Below are 18,540 nucleotides of genomic sequence, written 5' to 3' on the forward strand. Positions count from 1 at the left end.
TGAAAACAACATACTGGATCAGAGAGGACCTTTTATTCTTCTTTTAATCTTACACTCATTTATGCTCAAATTAACTAAAACCAGTCTGGGATTTGACCGATTGCACAGTTAACCATATTAAAGGGTAATTCAAACAGCTGAAAGAAGTTCATTTTGCCCCAATTAGAATAACTTAAGAGTGACATTAAAATAATCCCCTAGAAGTGGACAAGTACAATTGCAGATGCTATCCTCTGAAAAAGCACATGCAAGACGTTTTCTAGCTAGAAAATAAGCAGCAGCAACATCATCTGAAGGCTGTATCATCTGCATGTCTTTGATTTCTTTCTCCAGCAACTGTTCGAGTACCGTTTAACTGCCTAAATACAGTGTATTAACAGAAGTATCTAAAAGTTATGATTTTATGTTAAGGAAACACAAAACTTGATAAGTAACTTTTATCCCTCTCTATAAAGGGAAATCTATGAGAAGTATGAAAAAGCTACAACTTTTAATGACAAAATAGTTCGCTTGCTGTCAAATAAAATCCAGGAATAGACAAATGAGGACATGTTAAATGAACTTTTCCGCTAAAAGGAATACAGTATTTAGTTAAAACAGGTCAGTGTAGTAGCAGCTAAAGTACTAGCATCTCTTAAACTAACTGTATACCACATTGGGTCTTTAGGGGAAATGAGGTGGATGGATTTCACATTTAAGGTAGAACCAAAGAAAGACAAAAGGGAATTCTTACATTAAGGGAAAGAGGCAAGGCATGGTCATTCCTGAGTTTTGCAGGCGCAAGCCTGTTTAAAAACCACAACGTATATATCTATATGCTTGGCTCTTCGCTTCATGATACAGGCAAATAAAGTACAATGGAACCACGCTAATCAAACTGAAACAGTTTGGAAAACAGGCAAATAAATATTAATACATTATTTCTCCCAGATTATTTATTCCTTTTCAAAGCAACCTTACCCATGTATGATCAAGGATCGATGTTCAAAGCATTTATGCTAGTAAAGGAAAATGACTTCACAAAAACATGATCTTTTTTGGTATTTCAGATGAAGACGGAAGTTGCTGCTTCTACAAGTTCCCTGTGGAAATCAAGTTTTACCGATGCCATCACCCGCAGGTATGCAACTTCTCAAAATGTCACATCAACTACACACTTTTCAGTGATGAAACATAGACCGGATCATTAGTAACTCCTACCTTCATTTGATGTTTAAATATTTTCTTCTAGTTAGAAGAAAACTTTGAAGTTTTAAGTCTCTAAGCTACTTGTTAATTGTACAGACAGTGAAAATACTGGTGATGAACATATGAAGCACTTCAGCAATACTGAGTGTCGTGTCTAAAGAAGTCTCTTGCTGCAGGAATGTTTAAGGTAAAGTAGCTTGCTGCAGTATGGTAATCTTTTTGAATACTAAAGCTGCTTTAAAAATCCCTATGTACCGCTACTTTAAACATTTTTAACAATGTCTAAGGGGGGGAGTAGGGTTTGGGTTTTTTGTTTTTAATTCACAACCCCATACAACAGACCAATGCTGCTTCACTTCAGTCACAATGAGGCCTACGGGTTTAGGTTTGCAAATTAAAAAGCGAATTCAGACCTCCGTTTGCTGCTTCCTGCTTCTGGGAGGAGTGCACCGCCGCGGCACATACCCCCCAGCCCGGCCACGTCCACGGCCAGGAAGAGGGAAGCGGTACCCCTGGGAGAAGTTCCCTTTCCCCCCGTAACTCCAGAACTTCTTTCCTGGTCAAGACACGGCGGTCTGACACCGAGCACACGTTCCGGACGCCCACCCATCCATCGGGGAGGCCCGCGCAGGCCGCCGGTCCCCGCACCCCGCGCCGCAGCTCCTGGGCGGGACCGGCACAGCCGCGCGCGAGGGGGCCCGGCGCTGCCGCGCGCTCTCCCTTCCCGCGTCTTTTCGGGGCCGACGCACGAGGCCGAACCCCCCGCGTGACGCTGCCCCGCGCGCAGGGCCGGGCCGGAGCCGCCCCCGCTGCCATCTTGCCCGGGGCCGCGCTCGCGGAAGCTCGCGCACTGCGCCACGCCACAGGCCGCTCGGCAGGGCGCGCGCCGACCCCGCGGGCCGGTACTGGCGGCGGCGGGGGAGCCGCGGCAGGAGCCCCGGGCGCCGCCAGGTCCCGGCCGGGCCGCGCCCGCCGCGGGAGGGAGGAAAGGGGCCGCCCCTCGCCCGCCGGGCAAGCGCCGCGCACCGGCCCGGGCATGGCGCCGCGCAGCCCCGGCCCCCGCCCGCCGCCGCCCTCGTCACCTCCCGCCCCCCGGAGCCTCCGCGCTCCCTGCACCCCCCCCGCCGTTCCCACCCGCCCGGGGCCCGAGCCCTCACCTCTGCCAGGTCGGCCAGCCGGTCCTTCATTCCCGCGGCGGCCCGGCGACGCCCCGAGACCTCCCCGACTGCTCCTCGCTCGCTGCCGCCGGGGCCGCCTACCCCGCGCCGGCTCGCTCCGTCCCCCGCTGGGCCGGGCGCTGCGGGCGGGCCGCGCCGCGCCGCCACCCCGCTGCCCTGCCGCGCCCGCCCGATGTCACGGCAACCACGGGCCGCGCCGCGCATGCGGGGAAGGGGCGGGCGGGTGCGGCAGCCGTCCCCTGGGGGCGCGCTCCTCGCGCCGCTGACGTCACGGCGGGGTCGTTCACCCTCCTGAGGTAAACGCCTCAGCGGCGGGCGGCAGCGCTCCTCTTAGCGGAGCGGCGTGACAGAGCGGTCAGGAAGGTACGACTGAGCGGAGTGTGGCCGCGTACAGGTCCGAGGGGGCGCCCCAAAAGAGAAAGGATCGGCTTCGGGGAGCTGAGAGGTCTGAACCGTACCGCAGGCACCTGCAAGGGAATTCCCGCCCTTGGAAGGGCCTGGAAGCAGTGCTGCCAGGCATATTCCAACAAGAAATCATAACACGCGATTTTGGGAGACTATTATGAGACAAAAAGTTGTAAAAAGTTGCGATACAGTTATTTTTAGTTGCATTTAATTCTTTTCTGGTATGTGATGTGGGCAGGCTGCCTTCTCTTTGCCTTTTCCTAATATTAAGCTATGGCTTGCAGTCCATTTTCCCCCCTCAGAGCAGCTGAGAGTGATGCATACCGTGACTGGAAATTAAAAGAAAGCTGTATCCTCCCACTCCACGAAGCAGAAGGTGACTAACTCTTCAAGGAAAAATGTTTAAGGTTCCAGTAAACCACCCTTCACTGGAGTCCTAAATCCGTACAATAATAGATTTGTGTTAAATGCCTGGGAGTTTCTAGGAAATAGAGCATGCACATACTGTGGAAGGCAGAAAATCTGCAGTGGTATTGTGGTCTTAGGTGCTTGCTAAGAACTGCTACTTCAGACGGCAATCAATTACCTGTAATAATTTGTATCTCAGTGCTATCATAAATAGACTTTATCTTCTAGACTACATGTTCAGCAACCACAAATTTAAAAAAAAGTTACTTTTGGGTACTGAGCATAACAATGCAACGCATAATTTTCCTCATGTATTTAAAGAATTTTATTCCAGTGAGAGATCAGGAATTTAAAGATCCTGAATTAGTAATGTAAGCCACTTCAAAGGCACTAAATGGCTGAATTTTTGGTTTCTGAAAATACGTGTATCTGTATCAGCCCTTCATCACTGACCTAGTAAATGCTTATCTTCCAAGAGTGTAGTCTGCTAACGAAACCTAGAGTCAGACACATTTTAACTTGGTGAAAAAATGAGTAAAGTTTGTCTTTGGAATACATATTTTGATTGCATTTTGCTACTGTACAATCCATTTTACCTACCTATGCTGAACGTGACTAGTTTTCTTTTCAAACCTTTCAGTGTAATTTCCAGTGTCGCCTTGAACGCCAGCGTGCAGATCTGCGTTCCTGCCAGAGCTTGTATTCCAGAGACGTGTCTGCAGCCACTGCTTTAACTGGGAAGTACAAATATGGTCCTTTTCATTGCTTGCTTGCGAATGTTGTTGCCTTCATTTACACATTACAAAATGATCTTGCTTCCTATTAATATAGCAGTTGTATTCAAATATATTGTTTAGTTCTCTGTTTATCTCCAGTACTGCCTTTTACACCATTCCTCATTTGCATCTTCAGAGGCTTACTTAGTAAAGGCTGCCTTTTTCTTTGTGTATTTATCTGCCTCAGTGAGTTGCTAAGGTTGTTCACAGTTGACCTGAGTCAAGATTCAGGAAACTTAAAAGTAATTATTCTGCAAATCATCCAGTGATATCTTATGTACTCTTAGATAGTGATCTAAGGCTGCTGATGAGTGAGTGCTAAGAAGTGTTCTGTTGCCTTTGCTGAATGGGGTGGATGTTTTGTGGATCCTTTGAACTGAACACTTATACATGATGATAAAAAATAGATTCCACCTAATTTAACTTACCTCCGTAACAACAAAATAAGTATTTTCCAGGAGCTCAAATGCTATGATAGGGAACTTTTTAATTAGAAATCTATTTTAATTATTTCAAAATAAAGTATTATGTAGTGCTACTATTTAGTTTGCACAGAAAAAGAAGTAGTTTACTAGTAGATTTGTAACAATTTGGAGAAGTTTTTAAAGTAGACGAAGTGTGCTGTACGCAGTTGCAGATTATGCGCCTTCCCCCCCGCCCCCCCCCCGAAGTGTTTATAGTCTTAAAAACTGCCAAACTCCACTAATGCGGCTTTATGGGTTCCTATTTATAAATGCATGCTTATTTGTCGGGAGGCGGAATTCACAAGGGTTTTATAAAGATAGCATTGTGCTGTGAAAAACTAGATGAGTTGCATGTTCTGAAAAATACCCTTCCTGACACCTAGAGGTGATCAGCGAAAGTTCTCAACAAGCCACAAACCCAACTCATCCAAAAAAGTGAAGGCGTATTCAGGAAGCCAGTGATTTTTCCAAAATCTTATGCAACATTTGGATTGGCTTTATGCTATCAAATAAGCAAAAATTAAGAGCATAGTGCAGCTATTGTAAAACTTTCCCTGTACGTTGTAGCTACGTCTGTAGAAAATGAACAAGAGAGATGTTTGTATACAAGACCTGCCATGAAATATTTTGTTAATTCAATCCAGAGATATTTAAAGAAATAATAATCCGTTATTTATTCTCGATTATGGGGTGCACCAAGAAAGATTATGCAGACCACACAGAACTTGTTTTCAGTATACTGGAGCAAGAAATACTGGAGACCTTAAAAGTCAGTTTGAACCCATGAACTTGGCATTTATAGACCTAGGCGAAACACTTAGGCTCTTTTACAGTCAGTTTTTCAACAGCTTTGTTCCACTGAAGTTTGGGCTTGAGAGGTTGGAGAACTTCCAGGGCTCAGGAAACGGCTTTATTTTAATGAGCGCACTCCGGGGAGCGCAGTGCGTCTGTGCGAGGGGCTGAACAGCGGCGATGAGGGGCCGCAAAGGCAGCGCTGGCGAAGGCGCGCGCTCTCCCGGGTGCGGCTGCGGCCCCGCGCGCGCTCTGACGCGACGCGAAGGGTCGCGCGGGGCGGCTGCCGCGCGCCCCGGGCCCCTCCCCGGCAGAACCCGGGGCTCTACGGCACCAGGCGCTGGCCCCGGTCGCCGGGCGGGCTACCCGCGCCGGGCGGTGCCAGCCGCGCTTCGCGACTTCCCCCGGGCGGCGGCCGGCGCGGGACGGGCCCTCGGCGCCGCGCGGCCTCCCGCCCGCCCCCGCCACGTGACGGCCGGCCCCTCCTCCTCCCCGCGGCCGCGCGGCGTCGCTCTCCGGGTATTTGAACCGCGCTTCCGCCATCTTCCTAGCGCCCAGTCACGGAGGGGAGCGACGCGGAGAGAAGCCTCGCGAAAGGTAATAGGGCCAGGGCGCCCTCCGCCTCCTTCCAGCAGAGAGCGCGGCCGCTCCGAAGGGCGTGAGCGGTGGGGGTGGTGGCCGCCCTTAGCCGGTGTCCGGCGGCGGGGCCGGGAGGCGGGTCGGGCCGCGGCGAGGCCGGGCCCGAGCGCGCGGTGCTGCCGCGTTACCCGCCCTGGGTGGCGGCCTGTCCCTGCCGCAGCGGGAGGGCGGTAGCCGTGCTCGGCTGCGTCCCGGGCGCCGGGACGGGGGAAGCGGAGCGGGGCCTCCGACGGCCCGGCGGGGGGAGGGGAGGTGGTGCGCGCTGCTCAGTCATGGTGGCTCGCGGCGGGGAGCGCGCGCCAGGCCCGTCGGCGGGGGCTGGTGGCGGGCTGAGGCCGGGTTGGCGGGAGGTCGCGCCCGGGAGCCCCGGAGGATCCGCGCCGGCCTCCCCCACACCCCGCCCGGCCGGAGGGCGAGGTTCCCGCGGGGGCTGGGGCGCTGGGCGGCCCGAGAGGACTTGGTGCGGAGCGAGGCGGGGGCTGGCTTTCGCTGAGGCGCCTTTGGCGGCCCCGTCTCTGCTTTCCGGGGCCTGAGGGGCGGAGGAGTGCGGCGGCAGCCTGCCGTTAGCAGGCTGCAGGGGCGGGCGGGAGGGAGGTGCCGCCGCCATTGCCGCGCGCGCTCCCGCCGCGTGTGGGGAAATGTGGAGGCGCTTCCTGCCCCATGAATGGGCCCGGGACCACGCGCGCCGTAGTGCTGGCGGGCGGGGGGCGGTGTGGGCCCAGCCTCCGCTCCGGCGGCGCCGACTGGCGCGCAGGAGGCGATTTGGGAGCCGCGAACGGCGCCCGGCCCCTTCCGGCTGGGCCTTGAATCAGTTCGCCTGTTGTGAGCTCACATGCTTCCATTTCCCCTGCAGACCCAGCATGGCCGCCCAAGGAGAGCCCCAAGTGCAGTTTAAGGTAAGGGAGTGGTTTGGTGTTTTGTTTTCTTTTTTTTCTTCTCCACGCACACCATCCACATCTGCCCTTCAGTAGAGAAGCAGCACGACTGACTCGAGTGCTAACGTGGATGGGAGGTTTCGTTTTGAAGTGATGGTCTTTCATTAACGGTGCAGTTTATTGTAATATGGCTGTAACCTGTAAAAAAAACATTCTGTTGCACAGTGTCAATCTGATGTTGTTTTGTAGTGTAATAAAACTTAAATTTCACAAGTGAAGTTCACAGCAAAAAGTGCTTAGAGTGCATTAGAATGGTCTGTTTTCTGTTTATTATCTACATGTCAATTGTTTGGTGAAGAAAACTTCCAAACGTCGTGGTGCAGAATTTTGTGGTGTGTTGTGTGGTGTTCTTTGTTTTGCTGGCAGTCCTTAAGACTGCTTCATGAAAGGTTGTTACTTGTATTTCTTACAGTGCTTGGCTACAGTATTCTAGCTTTTAGCAGTACAGTTGTTTGGGGGCTTTTTGTGTGGTGGTTTTTTTTATTAAAATGTAAGATTACAGTGGATTTCTCCAATTTAGGTGCTTAAATGAGCTCCCCTCAAAATATGGTCACATTCAAGTTGAAATTCCATATTGTTCTTGATACAGTCACTTCTAGTTTAGTAGAACCATATTCAGAGTGCATTGGAGTTTTCAGCTACAGGAACTGGGTAAGTCTGAGTGGAGTTGTAGTACAATAGGCTTAAATTGGGTCCCAGTACAGTGAGTTGCTTTGTCAGGAATTCAGTCTTTTGTTTACAGCATCTTGTAGAGCTGAAGTCTTTGTAGTAGTAATTAGTATTTAACACTAAAATGACTGATAAATGTCTCTGCAAGTGTATTGCTCTGACTTCTTTTTCCCTTCGTCTGTCAACAGCTTGTTCTGGTTGGTGATGGTGGCACTGGTAAAACAACATTTGTAAAACGTCATTTGACCGGTGAATTTGAAAAGAAGTATGTAGGTAAGTCTGAAGAAACATTAGAGATTTAGTATCAGTTAGCAAGCCATGAATTGCATCTCTAAGTGCACTGTTTTTTCTTATTACTACAGCAACGCTGGGTGTTGAAGTTCATCCCCTGGTGTTCCATACTAACAGAGGCCCTATTAAATTTAACGTATGGGACACAGCTGGCCAAGAGAAATTTGGTGGGCTGCGAGATGGCTATTACATCCAAGGTAAGATAAATGTATATGTAGGAATATTCTGTATCTTTTAGAGTTGAATCCTTCATTCTACTCATGTTGGCCACTTTGAAAGCTGTTAGTGTGGTTTGCAGTGATGAGCTAGTTTCTGGGTCTTCACACTTCTCATGTAGCTATGATAATTTCCTTTGCCATCGAACTTGTGCTGATGCAGGAACATCTTAAGATTGTATTTCACTATGCTCTTGCAGGCTTTGGTATTAATGAGGAGTAGTGGTGCACCTTATTCATATTCATAATACTAACTTATTCAGTTAGTACCAATTCATATCTGTATAAGTGTACTGTGCTGAGGCAAGGACTTGAAACACACAAAACTGTTAAGATTTTAGATATGACAGTGAAGTTGTACATCTCCATGCCAGAGTCTAATCATCTTTTCTAAAGGAGTATTGGTAGTGTCCCTTACTCTTCTTGGCTAAGCTCTGTTCTTTGTGTATTTCAGTCACCTTTCAAACTTTGCAAGGGATTACTAGTTTGACATCGTGGCTTTTCCTTTAGAAATGCCAGGATTGAGTCAAGCCCCCGTGTTTGTTGAAGAACTGTTCGGGACAAGGGCATCCTGAAATGTGAACTACAAGCTCTCAACCTACTTGAAAGCCTCAATAGGGTGCCTGAGATTAGTTAAATAGATGTTAACTAATTCAAGGTATTTGTGTAAATCAAAGTTGACTCCTCTAATCCTTGGGTGTTCTCATACAATGCAACAGGGTTATGCAGTGGGACAGTTGCATTCATAGAACTGGCTGGTCTTTAAGACTGGGCATTAACAAAGTGAAATAGTGTGGTCGTGGGCTGAGTTCTGTGGACTTGTGTGTTGAACTTGTTAACAAAACATGGGCTCTCAAACTGTGTAGCTGAGGGGGAAAAGTTAATGAAGACGCTTAACCCTAATGTGGGATTTCTGTTGGTTTCTTTTCTCTCTCCAGTCTTAAATACTGCTTACTCTCCTGATGTAACTCTTGACTGTTATTTTCTTGCAGCTCAGTGTGCCATCATAATGTTTGATGTAACATCAAGAGTTACTTACAAGAATGTACCTAACTGGCACAGAGATCTGGTACGAGTATGTGAAAACATCCCTATAGTGTTGTGTGGCAACAAAGTGGATATTAAGGACAGAAAAGTCAAGGCAAAATCCATTGTCTTCCACAGGAAGAAGAATCTCCAGGTATGTTGGCATGAGTTTGTAGGAATTGAATTTGTTGGATCCAACTGAAGTTGGGTTCTATGTAGTAATAGTGTTCCGCCTTTGTCACTGCGGGCTGTACTATTTCAGCTTTACATCCTGTTGGCTGTTTGAACCTAACTTCAGGGAAGGGGGAAGTGGTGATGTTAAAGATGATCACCTCTGGGCTTGAGCAGAAGCTATGTAAGTTCTTAAAGAGCTTGTGTGCATTTTCCTTCTGCTGCTCAGAATCTCGCCAGATGACAGAAGCGAGACTAAAGTAGATCAAGTCAAAGGAAAAAGATAGATGCAGTGTTGCCTCTTAAGAGTTCCATCTTTGATCATATTGGATACCTTTTCAGTTATTGCTGCTTATTTACCTGAAACTATGTGTTTCTGGGCACATAGATCATGACTTTCTGAAAGCATAAACAGAAGTCATGTGGTCAAAAGAATACCAAGGTAAAAGTAGAGCTGACTATGTGTGTGTTAATCTTGGTATGCCCTAAATATCAGAGGTGTCTTTTTTTATGTACTTTTTTTGCAGTATTATGACATTTCAGCTAAGAGTAACTACAACTTTGAGAAGCCTTTCCTCTGGCTTGCTAGAAAGCTAATTGGAGATCCAAACTTGGAGTTTGTTGCCATGCCTGCTCTTGCACCACCTGAAGTTGTTATGGACCCAGCACTGGCAGCACAGTATGAGCAAGACTTACAGGTAAGTGAAGAAGGGCACAAAGGTCATATGATTGTTTGGGTTGCTGGGGCAAATAATTGAAGAACAGTTCTTAAGTGTAACTTATTTATTCCAGATTGCTCAAACCACTGCACTGCCAGATGAAGATGATGATCTGTGAGGGATGAAGCTGGAGCCCAGCGTCAGAAGTCTAGTTTTATAGGCAACTGTCCTGTGATGTCAGTGGTGCAGCGTGTTTGCCACTTTATTATCTAGCTGAGCAGAACATGTGCTTAATCTTTGGGATGCTGAAAGAGATGAATGGGCTTCGGAGTGAATGTGGCAGTTTAAAAAACAAAAAAAAAAAACCAAAAAAACAACAAAAAAAACAAACAAAAAACCCCCCACCAAAACAACCAAACAAAACAAAATGAAAAAAACCCCACCTTCATATTTTGGATCTGCATATTTAGCTGTTTTTTGGACTGCAATTACTTCCCCTTTTGAGTTTCAAATATAAGACTGCTGCAGTCACATCAAAGTGTTAAGTGTAAATCTTGTTTCTGTCATTCCCATTCTTTTTTGTTTAGATAATAAAGTTGTATTTCAAGTATCTCTAAGCAAGTGAACTTTCATGCATTGTTAGGAAAACTCTTCAAAGTGTCTTCTGCTCTTCAGTTGAGGCTAACACTCAGTTCTTAACTGCATTTCTCATTCTCTGTTCCCCTTCCTGCTTCTCATGTTATGCTCCTCTTGCTAAATCAGAGCTAATGGTTAACCTTCCCTTGATTTCCTGAAGCATATAATCTAAGCATCTGAGGAAAGCTGAACTAACTGCCAGGTAAAACTAAAGCAGTGAACACTTGGCTGGTAAGTGTGATTGAATCGATATTCCTATGCAAATGGGAATGTTTGTGGTCTGAAGGGTGTCTTGAGAAAAAAAAAAATGTAGTTCAGCCTGCATGTGCTACCATTAGATACAGTCTTGTCTTTTAATAGGTGCTACGATATGCCTTCACAGAGCTGTGTATTTCTAGTAGCCAGAAACAAATGGCATCTAGGTCTGTTAGATGACTTAAAACTTGTATCTTTGCATGGAACTTCATTCAGTAGACTTACAGCTGATGAAACAAACTCTGAGCATCTTAAAATTCACTAACTAGAAGACAGTTGTTGTTTCAGCTACAAGAGCTCTTGGCTACAGAACGGCATATTAACTAAAACCACATTTATGTAAATATCTAGACTTAACTGTAGCTGCACCAAGTTCTTAATTTGAAGCTAGCTTATTACAGCACAAATGGTGGAAGATGTCAGCTTTAACACTACCTTGTAGAGATAAATCTTGGTCGATATTAGTACTGCTAGGAAACAAAACTAAGATAACATTTCTCAGTAGTAGTTGGGTACATGAAGCCTTGAACTCTTCAGTTTTGTGTTTTTGGTTTCTTAATAAAGTGGAGCATTTCATTTATTTAACTTGCATGTTTGTGTACATAACTCCTACTTGGAATATTCAACTGTTCAGGTACATGGTAGCCAAAAGTGAGCTGTGAGCATTACTTCTGCTATACTATTGTAAAGGAATTAAGTTGGTGCAGGTTGGAGTTATGTGGTTTTTGTTCTTTAGCTAGTCATTGAGAAGCTGAGTTGTGGTATTTAGGACCTGAAACTCATAAATGGAAGTAAGGAATGTTGTAGACCTGGTTTGTAAAAACTCCTATGATAACACTGTTGAATCTTCTTGCTGCATCATCTTGCTTTTAAACTTCATATTGTAGGTTCTTGCCTGTAGTGTTTACTAATTTACCTGTGCATATCTTTGTTAATACTGCTAGCTTGGCTGTCTGCTGCTGCTTTACTAGGTGTGGTAGCTTTTTTTGTCTTCAAGCTGTCTCACTTCTGAAAATGCACTGCTTAAAAACCCCAACAAATTGATACAGACAAACAGTAGTCCTACAGTATTGATATGCCTTAAAAAGAAAAAAAACAGCAGCACTGAAGCTATATTTGTATTGTTTCGTAGTGTGTATGGTGTCATCTTTACAACTTGCCTGCTACACGCAGGTACTAGCCTTAGTATGAATTCCTACAAAACAGCTGGAAAGATTAATGGAAAGTGTAATAGCTGTTGAAAGACTAGTACAAGCACTGTGAGCTTTGCTTTGTAATCTTTGGTGTTATTTCCAAGTCCACAAAACCTCATCTCTAAAGTAGGCAGTAATACTAGTCCTGTAAAGTAATCTGTTAAACTTCATATGTTTTGAGAGTGGAGTTAAGTCCACCTGTTGCAGTGTACTTGGTTTGTCACATTTAGTTCTGGTTAGTTGATTACAAATGAGGTAGGTAGGCTTACTAGCGATGTGCAGATTCCTCGGTTGAAAGTCTTAACACACTTTAGAAGTTTTTCACTATTTGGGTTTAGGCAAAATTAAATCTTGTGTATTGGATCAAGTAGTGAGGAAAATAAAATGAGTTCTAAGAGCCTTTGTACTAAATAGTCACGTCAGTCTCTACTAGAGCTCTATCGTTACCTGCACTGAATTGGTGAGACTGAAATCTGTTGTTGCAGTACCTGTTTTGTTCTACCAACTTGAGTTGCACAGTTAGATCAGATTAATTGTAGGAGTTCTTGTGTTCCCTGTGTGCCGTTTGGTACGTCTTGCCACACTAAGATCTCTGGTTTCAGATTGGTTTTTAGTGGCTTGTCATTACGTATCATGCTCGGCTTTAGCTTTCAAAAATGGGATGAGGTGCTGAGCTGTTTACTGTTCGTAGTTCCACAATAAAGCTGTGAGTTTTAAGTGTCCAAGCCCACACAGGGTTCTATTAGAAGAGTAGTTGAGAACTAGAGTGTGTGTGCAAAATAGGTAAGGCAAAAGCATTAGTTAAAGCAACTGGCAGAGGTAATATTTGCTACTTCTCACTGAACCTTTAAATGAAGGAGTGTTAAAGCCTTCCTTAGGAAGGCTGGATTTGCCCATGGATCTCAGGATTTCAACAGAGAATAATATTTTTTTTAGAAACATTGGAGAATGCTTCTCTGCAACAACTGGAAATGTGTATGCCAAGAAGGTTGAAGTCTGCCTCTTGTGTCTGCAAGCTATGCTAAACCAAAATCTTTTTATTTTAGAAATGTGTTGTAGACATTTGTTGTTAATACAGTCTTAGTCTAAACTAGTGGAGAAAACACTGCCGAGACTGATTGTTCTGCCTTCACCTTTCTGAAAACAAACACCTGGCTTGATTGAAGCCAGTTTTCCCTGACCTGGACTGGTAGTACTGACGACTTTCTCTCACTTGAGTTTTGGCAACAGTTGGTTGGGCCCTCTCAGACCAGGATTAATAGCAATGTCTTACAAGTAACTGAAAAGCTAAATCTGCTGCTTTGATCAGTTTGTTTTCACATTGGTGTATTAATTTATATGCTGGCTTTGTCTATGTCATATTTGTGCTGAGCTGAGAAGTTTTCCAAGTACAAGCTGCTATGTGAGCATCCCATGAAGGAGTTTTTCCTTGAAGTGTCCCGTAGCACTTTCACTCATCTCTGCAAGTGGCCAGAATCACTGAACGTTTTCAGCTGGTGATTACCCTGCTGTCCTAGGCCAGTAGCTTTTTCAGGCAACACCCACTTCATAACGGTGGAAGCAGCTGTGGTGATGATTCTGAGTCTTCATTGCCCTTTGCCTTGTTGGTAACTGTTCCGGTGGTACAAGCTATTGGCTCTAGCAAAGACGGCCTTCCTCTTCCTGATTTGGAGCTCACTTGGCTGCCTGGCAAATAATGTGAAGCTAAAGTTGGGGGAATTCTGTGCGTGAAAGGAAGGCTTAACATGATAATGTGTTTAACAGACTTGGTGGGACTTAATGAGCTAAACCTCTTCATATATCTAGTTGATAACTGTAGGAATGCTGAAACATAAGGTCATGTTATTTATACCGAGGCTGTAGCACAGACCCTAAATCTTAGGTTACAGATTTGAGTGTACAAGGCAAACACTCCCATGTGAGTTGTGTTGGTAATTCTGCTAGTTCACAAAGTGACCAGATTATTTAATGAATAAACAACACTTCCCCAGAATTCTAGTGTTCTGCAAGCTGCATCACTGAAATAGGCCAGTGTTCATATTAGGGCTCTAGTTCAGTATAGGAATAGGCTGTTTGATTGGTATTTTATTTTTTGTAGTCGGGTACCTGTCTTACTGCGATCCTGCAATTAAAATAACTTAATTTCCATGTTTCTGCTACTTGCTTTGGGGGGAAAAAATTGCAAATACGACGACAAATTTCCCCAAATAACATTATAAACAGAATTTTGTATTTTATGTAACATTAACAGAAGTTTTAAAGTTTTTCCTATTATCTCTGAAGTCATAGTTTTAACATATTTAATGGAAGCATTAAAAATTGAATTTCATCAATATAGTTCCAGGTTAATAGGAGGCAGTGAGCTTGGTTTACTCTGTTGCCTGTTTCTGTGTTGACACTTCATGAGTGAAGGACCAAAAAGGGCAGTTGAAACCAAAACTAGGTGTAAAGTAGGCTGTTACAAACAGGAGGCTCATATGGTTGTGATCAGTGACATCCAAGTAGAAAATTTTAACCAGTGTCCTTCCTGTTGTGACAAAATGACTGACTATACTCTGAAGCCTGTCTTTCTTGATACAGTTATTTAAGTCTTCTATACAAAGTATTAAGCTAAAGATAGCAAATCAAATTACTAATATAAGTGGTTGTTCTTTGCTTTGAACTTCTTTTTCAGGTAGGAGCTTGCATGAGCCAGTATCACAGTCTTATTTCGCAGTTGTAATAATAATTCCTGTTCCTGCTACTTCAGAAGCTTTTCACCACACGCAGCCAGTGGTAACATGATGATAACTCTTCTGTGTCTTGGTGATGCTTGAAAGTAGTACTGGAGGGAAGCAATGTGCATTACACTGAGAATAGAAAAGAAAGCTAGCTTTCCCAATCACATTTTTTTGATGGATTACATCATAAACTGTTAAATCTTCCAGATCTCAGGTTGGGTTTGCAGGGCAGCTATTTAGGGAAAGAGGTCAAGCCAAAGAGCTTTGTTCCATTTATAAATAAAAAGGTGAGTCATAATAAACCAGAAAAGTGTACTTTTTTTGGCATTATTCATTGCCTTTTGATTCTGGATCTAATATTTTTATTTCTAATTTGTCTGGATATTTTGTTTGTGCTTGAATACCTAAACTGATCTCTAGTTACAAAACTTATTTCAAACTATAGCAGGTGAGAGACAATTGAGGTAATTCATCAAAGATGATGTATAAAAGAGCTTCTTGAGACCCATCACCTGGCGGGCAGAAGTGCAGGAGTTGTTGCCAGGTACGTGGTGCTTAAACCAGATGAGAGTAGTTCTTAGGTCATTAGCTTTTTTTTTAAAAAAATAAGAAATTAAGGTGATGGAGTGGTTGCAGCACACTTCTTTTCTCTGGCTAGCTAAGCAGACTAGTATCTAGGGTCCACTTTAAGTAGACTAGTAATTCTAGGGTTGAGTGAAACTGCTTTTGTGGTACCAGTTTCAGCCACGCGGTGGGGCGCGCCGCCTGTGTAGCTGGCCGGATCGGGGGATACTGTGTTGCATTGAAACAGACCTGTTGGGGTTGCCCAAGTGTCGTGTATCCAAGGAGGCACTTGGATGCTTTTAGGTTTATTAACAGTAGAGAGTGGCTATAATGCATGTGCAGTGACAGATGCTAGTTGATAAAAAATAAAACCAAGTTTGTTCTGTTCTACGGTATTTATTCCAAAATACGATAAGTGTAACTGGACTTTTAACATGATTATTTTTTTTCTTTAAGTTAAATCCACTAAGAGTGTGAAATAGACCAAGGCAGTGAGTTACAGGAGGATTTTTGTCATCCTAAAGCTATTACCATAGCAAAGCTTAGGCACTCCTGTCATGTACTTTCATATCTTCTCCTGCTCTTCAATTTAGGTTTAAAAAAACCTGAAAAATTGGAGCTTACTATGTGGAACCAGTCAATGTCTTGATAACTGTCATTGAGCTGAAGTATAACTTCACTGGAAAAAAAAATCTGTGCATTAAGTGCTGATCACCTAACTTCGATGCAAAATAGAAATCTGGTGAAGGATCTGCTTTAGCCAAATCTAGCACAGTGTCACATCATTCATGGCTTGATCTTGTAGTCAAGTTACAGTATGAATAGCAAAAAACCAGAAAGCTTGAGGGATTGGTGTCCTGAGTATTATAGTTCCTGTTTTGCTGTAGAGAGACCGTAAGTAAGGAAGAAAGGTGTTCCTCCATTCAGAGCTTCAGATTTGAAATTAGGGTGGCTGGAAGAATTGCTCCATGATAATTCTTTCTAGTTATGCTGGAGAATCCTGTCTTTAAAAAGTTCTTCAGATGCACTCTGCATATTTTGTAAGTGATGAACTGCATCTATGCTGTCCAGCTGAGGTCTCCAGCTCAGAGTGCTGAATAAGCAAGTGATTCTCTCTCTCTCTCTCCACAGGCAGATTCCTAGCTGACCTAATGGCAGCTAGCTGGAGCTAATGACAGCTATTGCACCAGAGAAGCCTGGGCAGTGTGACACAAAACCAAAGTGTCATCTTCAGAAGCATAGCCTAGACTGTTGATAAGATAAAGCAACAAGCAAAATGTCACACTAGGCAGTGAGTCGATGCCTCTGTTGTAGAGGGCTGAACCTTTGGGAAGGAATATGAAGGAACTCAAAAGCAGCACGAAGAAAGCATGCACAAAGTTGGGCTTCTAGCAAAGGTATGGAGAATAGATGAAGGAAGACAAATGATGACTAGAGCACAAAATGCTTATATGCTAATGTGATAATGATTAATGCAACACTCCAAAGCATAACTAGTAGCAATTATGCTTAATGGAAGCCTGCTACTAGATATCAAACCAAATAGAATAAAGCAGTAGGAGGAAAGAGATGCAGACTGGAGAGGGAGAGGAAATGCAAACTCTGGCAACTGAGAATTTCACTAAATGGTTCCCCACCATGGGGAATTTAAAATAAGACCAGCTTGGCATCCAACAGATTGGAAGAACTCCCTGTACCCATGTGTGAGAGAGGCTGACCATGTACCTATGCTTTGCTGGAAAGCAGTTTAGGCAGTGCTGACAGGGTAGTATATCAAAAAACTTTACAGGGAAGAGATGAACCTAACAGAAAGTAATTGAGTTTGTCGTATCGCTAATCTTCATTGTGCACAGGCCAGTTGACTTTGCTAGAACTTCTGTGATTTAAATGGAAACTGCTTGAGAAAATCTACCTTAACACACTGCAACTTGAAGATTACTTGTCAGGTAGAGTGTTTTGTCACTTTCTTGTAGGTGAATAACTTGGGTATTTCCAGATCAGGTGTTAATTTCATTGAACAGTAGGGACTTCTAGTAACTTGTAAAAGATAAATATGATTTAGGCATATAACATGCTGTGTCACAGTCTGAAAGACTTATGCGCTGGGGCAAGCATCTTTCTGTGACCTGTTTTGTTACCCCTTTCTGTTACTTCAGTTGGCTACTTTCACAAGTACTCGTTCAAGTGCTTTGGTTACAGGCTTTTAAATGAGTAGGTGCTCTCTTTTTGGTATGTGTGTATACGGTGCCTTGTACAACTAAAACCATGTCCTGACCTGGAAGCTTCAGTATAACACGTGTGAAACAGTACTTTTAATTTTCATGTAAATATATATCCGCCTTGCAGACTAAATGCAAATGAAAACATACAGGTATAAAACCTTCTCTTCTGCCTTTGTAAAACTGGTAGAAAATAATGCTAATTATTTATTGCAAATTTGTTAGTTACACTTTCAAAATTTATTTGCATTTCAATTGCTGTTGACCTCTACTGAGTGGATACTTGCTACTAGTGGCTTACCACTAGCAGGGGACTAGTGCTTTTATCTCCTCTGAGCAGTGGATAAACCCTACTTGCATATAAATGGCACGTATTACTGGCTATTTAAAATTTGACATATTAAGCTTTATATTGCCTTTCACAGGTACTAGCTTGACTACAGACCTGTTTCTTCCTTATTTAATTCTCTAGATGTGAATGTTGGCATGGTAGCCATTCCTTGATGACTCTACCTCCTGCTTTTCACCCCAGATGACTTTGCATGTGCTAAAAAAGGCTTAGAGCCTAAGAGAAAGAAGGGAAATGCTTAATCTCTGAAAAAAATCAGTATTTCTGACTAGTGAAAAAGGATCTGAATGAAGGTCACATCAATAGTCAGTCTTTAGTTGCAAGTGACATCTGAAAATGACAGTTACTTAAGAAGCCTGTGAAAAGCACTGCAAGACTGACAAATACTCTAGAAAAAGGAAAGGGGGGATTTTTTCATCCCCATATCCTATCTGTTCTCGTATTCAAAATCGCATTTTGAGTAGTTGATTTTATTTTAGTTTGCTTTTCTGTAGCATGCACTAAGAACAGTGGCAGATACAAACAGGATTTTGTTGTGTATTGCTTTGAAAATATGTTTTCAGTCAGTTCCATGATTCCAGGGTGTGTCTTGTGATTTTTAGGATTTTTGGGATGGCTGTTGCAGCCAACAGATGTGATTTCTCTAGTCATGTTAAGCATTACTGCAGAATGAGGAACAAACCAAGAGGAGTCACAGTAATCAAGAGAGTGCATGGAAGAGAATTTATGCTAGGATTTGGTTTATGTATTGACACTCTTCTATCAATGAAGAGCTAAAATTCCAAGAC

The 18,540-nt window shown here is 44.0% G+C and overlaps 3 protein-coding genes and 1 long non-coding RNA gene across 9 annotated transcripts in view; 2 read left to right on the forward strand and 2 right to left on the reverse strand.

The window, feature by feature from the left end:
- STX2 (syntaxin 2) overlaps positions 1-2,489 on the reverse strand; it is a 29,509-nt gene extending 27,020 nt beyond the window's left edge. For 5 of the 6 annotated variants that reach the window (XR_005829025.1, XR_005829028.1, XM_040601876.1 and 2 more), the window contains exon 1: positions 2,346-2,489. Coding sequence is in view for 3 of the 6 variants with exons in the window: in XM_040601876.1 (XP_040457810.1) it covers positions 2,346-2,375 (30 nt within the window). In the remaining 3 variants the exon portion in view is untranslated. The remainder of the gene's footprint in view (positions 1-2,345) is intronic. The other variant, XM_040601889.1, reaches the window with a different exon arrangement.
- A 148-nt stretch (positions 2,490-2,637) lies between these two features.
- Positions 2,638-4,128, forward strand: LOC121091774. Its single transcript, XR_005829037.1, has 2 exons — positions 2,638-2,729; positions 3,820-4,128. It is a non-coding gene; the product is annotated as an uncharacterized LOC121091774 (long non-coding RNA).
- A 1,548-nt stretch (positions 4,129-5,676) lies between these two features.
- On the forward strand, positions 5,677-10,426 carry RAN (RAN, member RAS oncogene family). The gene is made up of 7 exons (XM_040601909.1): positions 5,677-5,808; positions 6,704-6,746; positions 7,643-7,727; positions 7,817-7,942; positions 8,953-9,140; positions 9,685-9,855; positions 9,950-10,426. The coding sequence occupies exons 2-7, from the start codon at positions 6,711-6,713 to the stop codon at positions 9,992-9,994; spliced, it is 651 nt and encodes a 216-aa protein (XP_040457843.1). The 5' UTR covers positions 5,677-5,808; positions 6,704-6,710; the 3' UTR covers positions 9,995-10,426.
- LOC121098445 (basic proline-rich protein-like) lies at positions 5,975-6,457 on the reverse strand. Its single transcript, XM_040616848.1, has one exon. The coding sequence runs from the start codon at positions 6,455-6,457 to the stop codon at positions 5,975-5,977; it is 483 nt and encodes a 160-aa protein (XP_040472782.1).
- Positions 10,427-18,540: the final 8,114 nt, after the last annotated feature.

This window comes from Falco naumanni, chromosome 1 (genome assembly GCF_017639655.2).
Source record: "Falco naumanni isolate bFalNau1 chromosome 1, bFalNau1.pat, whole genome shotgun sequence".
Lineage (NCBI taxonomy): Eukaryota > Metazoa > Chordata > Aves > Falconiformes > Falconidae > Falco > Falco naumanni.